Source organism: Canis lupus, chromosome 19 (genome assembly GCF_048164855.1).
Source record: "Canis lupus baileyi chromosome 19, mCanLup2.hap1, whole genome shotgun sequence".
Lineage (NCBI taxonomy): Eukaryota > Metazoa > Chordata > Mammalia > Carnivora > Canidae > Canis > Canis lupus.
The window spans coordinates 47,815,329-47,821,252 of record NC_132856.1 but is presented as its reverse complement, the minus strand read 5'-3'; the positions used below and the strand labels follow the sequence as shown (position 1 = coordinate 47,821,252).

The 5,924-nt window shown below is 63.7% G+C and overlaps 1 protein-coding gene across 1 annotated transcript; it reads left to right on the top strand.

The window, feature by feature from the left end:
- The first annotated feature begins 2,920 nt into the window (after positions 1-2,920).
- Positions 2,921-5,371, top strand: KLF2 (KLF transcription factor 2). The gene is made up of 3 exons (XM_072786893.1): positions 2,921-3,098; positions 3,283-4,105; positions 4,687-5,371. Exons 1-3 carry the CDS (start codon positions 3,024-3,026, stop codon positions 4,860-4,862), a joined length of 1,074 nt encoding a protein of 357 aa, XP_072642994.1. The 5' UTR covers positions 2,921-3,023; the 3' UTR covers positions 4,863-5,371.
- Positions 5,372-5,924: the final 553 nt, after the last annotated feature.

Below are 5,924 nucleotides of genomic sequence, written 5' to 3'. Positions count from 1 at the left end.
AGCATTAAAAAAGAAACGAGCTCTCAAGCCACAAAAGACATAGAGGAATCTTAAAACGCACATCGCTAAGTGAAAGGAGACAGTCTGAAGCTACCTACTGTATGTGCTACGATAGAGATTCTGGAAAAGGCAAAATTGTGGACCTGAACCAGGGGTTAGGGGGGAGAGAGGGATGGAGAGTTGGAGCCCAGGGGACTTTAAGGGCAGCAAAACTATTCTGTATGATAGTGTAAGAGTGGATACATGGTGTGTATTTGTCAAAATGCATACAAGGTACTACATCAAGAGTGCACCCTTGTATAAACTGCGGATTTTAGCTAACGACAATGCATCAACATTGGCTCATCAAGTTAAAAAATGAATCATATAATGCCGGGGGAAACTATGTGGCGGGGTACATGGGAACTCTGTCTACTTTCTATTCGTGTTTTCTGTAAACCTAACAGCGCCTCAAAAAATTAAGTTCACTGGGCAGCCCCGGTGGCCCAGCGGTTTAGCGCTGCCTTTGGCCAGGGTGTGATCCTGGAGACCCGGGATCAAGTCCCACGTCGGGCTCCCGGTGCATGGAGCCTGCTTCTCTCTGCCTATGTCTCTGCCTCTCTCTCTCTGTGTCTGTCATGAATAAATAAATAAAATAAAACAAAATTTTAAAAAATTAAGTTCACTAGTGAAGAGGATGGGAAGGGAAGATGAGCCGGAGCCAAGCAAATGGGAAGTGAGAGGAAGAAACGCCGGGTAGAGGGCACGGCAAGTACAAAGGCCTGGAGGGCGGCGGGTGCGTGGTGCATTCCAGAACCTGCAAGGAATCCAAGAAGGGAGAAGGCTGAGCTGGAGGGAGCCGTGGGGGCTGTCAGAGGTGGAGGGAAGGAATGGACCATCCATCATACACCTTGGGGACCAAATTCGATTCCCTTCATCTTTCCCTCATTGTCATATGGGGAAACAGAGGCCCAGGAAAAGGCAGTGAGAAAAGCATACAGATGGCTCATCAAACCCGAACCTGCAGAGCTCACCGGATGTCATCAGCACTTACACACACACACACACACACACACACACACACAGGGAGAAACTGCATGACTCTTACAGTACCGCTGTGGGGTCAGGTACCATCATTATCTGTGTTTTACAGATGAAGAAGCAAGCCCAGAGAGCCAAAGCCACCTGCCCAAGGTCACACAGCCAGGGGTCAGTGGCTGAAGCTGACTCTCAAGCATCACGGTGGCAGCGACAGGAGGGATGTTTGAATTCAGCCCGAGCCTCTAGAGGCCCAGGGAAGCTGCAGAGGCGATCCTTGTCCCCTCCAGCCACTGTTCCTGGCACCGGGGCCCCTCTGGATCCCCATCCCCTGACGCATGGGGCTTATCCACATGTGTTTGCCGACTCTACAGTTGGATGAATCACAGCGGGGTGACACACCTCTGAGGTTCCTTGCAGCTGGGAGGGTCCAGGATCACAGACCCCCAAGGGGCCCCTTGGTCCCTGTGTGGTGCCAAGGCCACCCCCCACACAGTGGCCCTGGGCTGTTGGTGGTCCAGCTGCTGTCAGTGGGAAAGCCCTCCTGGCTCCGAGAAGGCATCCGGGTCAGGAGCTTCGTGTACCCCTCACCACCTCGCCACGGGTGCCTCCAGGCCAGGAACATCCATAGGTTCTGGAGTCAAGAGACCGAGCGGGATGCTGGCTCAGTGTTACGCCGTGAGATGCTCTCCCTCTACACTCACGTGGCTCCCTGTTTCTCCAGCTCTGGACTCATACGGCCCTGGCTGAGGTGGGGTTCACATGCTCATCATCCTCTCTGCCCCCGCTCACACTTCTCCCTCCCCGCTGTATCTTGCACCCCCTGCTTCACGTTTCCGGAAGGTTCGTATTCCCAGTACGGTTGTTTATCTTACACCTCCTCCTGGAAGCCCCCAAGAGCAGGGGGATTTGCCTGGCTGCTGGCTGCTGCGCTCCCAGTGCCCTCTCAGGCCCAGCACACAGTGAGGATGGCGGTGACAGTCCCTTGCTGGCAGGGCTGCGCTGTGGGTGGCCCCTGTGGCCCGTTCAAGATGCGGACCAGACAGGCTCGTTCCGGTCCCCTGCTGCCACCTCCAGCCCCTCCCGCCCAGCGCTGGGTCTGTGTTGGAGTAGAGACTGTCGTCCTGGTCTTCAGCCTCTTCACCTGCGCAGGTCACCGGGCCTACCAGCCTCTGGAGGCCGGGGCCTCAGTTTCCCTGGGGGCTTCCTTGAGGGAGAGCGTCTCAAGGACCTAACACTTGTTGACGTCATCGTGCAAAGTTGTTTTGTTTTTCTTTTTTACGCAGTGATGGGCATACCGGCGGGTCAGGCTTAGCGGGCTCCCTGAAAATGGGAGGCCCAGTCTCCCGACCCGTTACGAACCCCGGGGACCCCGAGCCCCCGTCCGCCAGCCAGCGTTCCTGGGGTCCAGGATTCTGGGGACGCCCTTGAAACTGGGGGCAACGTCGCCCCGCGTCAGGGCGTCCGGGAGCCCCTCTGAGGCGCCGGGGCCACTCCTCCCCCTGCGCCGGGGATCCCCGAGGCCCCGGCCCCGCTCTGCCGTAGCCCGGTCCGGATGCCGCCTCCGCTCCAGTCCGCGAGCCGAGCCGGCGGGAGCCCGCGGGGCGCCCCGGGGATCCCTGGGCGTCACGCGGCTGTTGTGGGGCGCGTGTTGACGCGTCGCCGGGGAGACGCGCGGGGGCGGGGCCGGCAGGGGGCGCGGCTGGCGGTGCGCGAGGGGCCGGCGGCGCTGCGCGGAGTCCTGGCGGCCGCAGTGGCCACGGCCGCCGCCGCCCGCCGGCTTATATACCGCGGCTAAATTTAGGCTGCGCCCGGAGCTCGTCCCCATCCGGGACGCGTTTCCGCCGCCGCCGCTTTGGCCCGGCCCCCGCGCGCGCCGCGCCTATAAGGCTTGGGCGGGCCCGGCCGCGGCCGCAGAGCGTCCCCGCCCGCCCGCGCCCCGACCAGCCCGGCTCCGGGCAGCCACTCACCGGCGTCCCGAGCCCCGTCGGCCCCGGGCCCCAGCCATGGCGCTGAGCGAGCCCATCCTGCCGTCCTTCTCCACTTTCGCCAGTCCGTGCCGCGAGCGTGGCCTGCAGGAGGTGAGGGCGGCAGGGACCTCGGGGGCGGCGGGACCGCGGGCGGCGGGGGCGGCCGGCTCGGGGAAGTAAAGCTCGGGCCGCGGGGTAGCGGAGCGCGGGCTCAGGGGAACGGAACTCAGGCGGCGGGCGGCGACCCGGGGCCCGCCGCGCTCACGCCCGCGCCCTCCCGCTCTGTCACCCGCAGCGCTGGCCGCGCGCAGAGCCCGAGGCGGGCGGCACCGACGACGACCTCAACAGCGTGCTGGACTTCATCCTGTCCATGGGGCTGGACGGCCTCGGCGCCGAGGCCGCCCCCGAGCCGCCGCCGCCGCCCCCGCCGCCTGCGTTCTACTACCCCGAGGCCGGCGCGCCGCCGCCCTACAGCGCCCCCGCGGGCGGCCTGGTGTCCGAGCTGCTGCGGCCCGAGCTGGACGTGCCGCCGGGACCCGCGCTGCACGGCCGCTTCCTGCTGGCGCCCCCCGGCCGCCTGGTGAAGGCCGAGCCCCCCGAGGCGGACGGCGGCGGCGGCTACGGCTGCGCGCCCGGCCTGGCCCGCGGGCCGCGGGGCCTCAAGCGCGAGGGCGCCCCGGGCCCCGCAGCGGCGTGCATGAGAGGCCCCGGGGGCCGCCCGCCGCCGCCGCCCGACACGCCGCCGCTCAGCCCCGACGGCCCCGCGCGCCTGCCCGCGCCCGGTCCGCGCGCGCCCTTCCCGCCGCCCTTCGGCGGCCCCGGCTTCGGAGCGCCCGGCCCCGGCCTGCACTACCCGCCGCCCGCGCCCGCCGCCTTCGGTCTCTTCGACGACGCGGCCGCCGCCGCCGCCGCCGCGGCCCTGGGCTTGGCGCCGCCCGCCGCCCGGGGTCTGCTCACGCCTCCCGCGTCCCCGCTGGAGCTGCTGGAAGCCAAGCCCAAGCGCGGCCGCCGCTCCTGGCCGCGCAAGCGCACCGCCACGCACACCTGCAGCTACGCGGGCTGCGGCAAGACCTACACCAAGAGCTCGCACCTCAAGGCGCACTTGCGCACGCACACAGGTGGGCGGCGAGCGCGGGCCGGGGGGCGGGGGTCCGAGGGCCGCGGGCTTAGGAACCCCTCCCCGAGGGCGTGGCCCTGGAGACGGGGAGGGGGTCGCACGCTCGGGACTCCCCGGGAGGCGTGGCTCCAGGGGCTGCGGGGGGGGCGCGCGATTGGGAACCTCAGGGGAGATTCTGTCTCAGAACGCACGCTAGCACCCTCCTGGGAGCGTGGCTCAGGGCTTTGGGAAGAGGGGGTGCGCGCGCCCTGAGACCTAGGGTAGGTCGCTGGGGCTCGGAACGCCAGGGAGAGGATGCGAGCCTTGGACTCCTGGGGGCGTGGCTCGAGACGCCAGGGAGCGGGCAGCGCGCCCTTTGCGCGCCCTGGGGGCGAGAATCGGGAAAGTTCGAGAGCTGGGGGCTGGTGCCTGGGATCCCTAGAGGTGCGGAACGTAGGTTCCTTCCCCCCCGCACCCCCACCGCGCAGCTTGGGGGAGCTGGTTAGGACTAGGGTGCGCGCGCCCGAGCAGCCACAGTCGCGGTGCGCGCGCGGAGTCCCCGGGGAGCCCACTGAGTCCCGCTGTCGCCCCCCCCCCCCGCAGGCGAGAAGCCCTACCACTGCAACTGGGACGGCTGCGGATGGAAGTTCGCGCGCTCGGACGAACTCACGCGCCACTACCGCAAGCACACGGGCCACCGGCCCTTCCAGTGCCACCTCTGCGACCGTGCCTTCTCGCGCTCCGACCACCTGGCGCTGCACATGAAGCGGCACATGTAGCCTGGACGCCCCCCCCGCGCGCGGCCGTGGCGGGTCCCACGCGCCGGGCGCGGCCCCCCCCAAACTGTGACTGGTATTTATTGGGCCCGGAGGACCGGGCTGGGCACAGCGTGGCCATTGAGGGGGCCCCTCCCCGCGACGCCAACGCTGCCGCCCCGGCCCCCATCAGAGACTGAAGGCCCGGTGGGAGAAGACCGCGATCCTCCTTGACGAGTTTTGTTTTCAAAATGGTGCAATAATTCAGTGTCGTCTTCCCGTCCCCCCATCCCACCGGGTCTACACTAGAGGATCGAGGCTTGATGCCTTGTGAGAAATACAGCCTTAATTTGTACTGTCTTCGACATTTTTTTTATAATATTGTACATAGCAACTGTGACATATTGTATTACTGTAAATAAGGAGACAGGTGGGCATTTTGGCTCCCTGGTTCAGTTTTTTAAGACTTTGGTTGTGTTGTTTGTTTGTTTGTTTTTTAATTAAAAGAAAGTTTTGCATCTTTTGAAAAATCACGGCGCTGGTCTGCTTGGAAGCTGGGGTGTAGGGTGGGACTGGGGACGGAACCGGCAGCTTGGGTGGAAAGCAGCCCGTAAGAGGTGGGGTGAAGTGTGTCCTGCCCCAGCCAGCACCCTGGCTTGCCAGCTGCAGCACCCAGCTGCCAGGAACCTGTGGGTTTTTCTATAAATTTAAACACTACATTTTAAGACTGAGGGAGAGTTATTTTAAGGTTGTTCCCCGAGCCATAAATTGCCTCTTTTTCCCCTGAGCTGGGGAAAGTGCTGGTCCCACTGACGTGGCCTCCTCTGGGCTGAAAAAAGCTTTACCTCTTTCTGGAAGCTTCTGAGGTTTTAACCAAAGTTCTGGAGTGTGCAGGCTCGCCCCACGCCTCACACACCTTTATTTTTTTTTCTTTCTTTCTTTAGAAAGGGGCAAAATGCTAATTTTCTGACCTGCTTTGCCTTTTACTAGTCTTGCCTTTTAGCAGGATTTTTTTTTTTTTAAAGAGTGAGTTCCCCATCCTGTTAGAAAAAAATAAAATCCATGTTTGAGGGCTATGTATGGTGG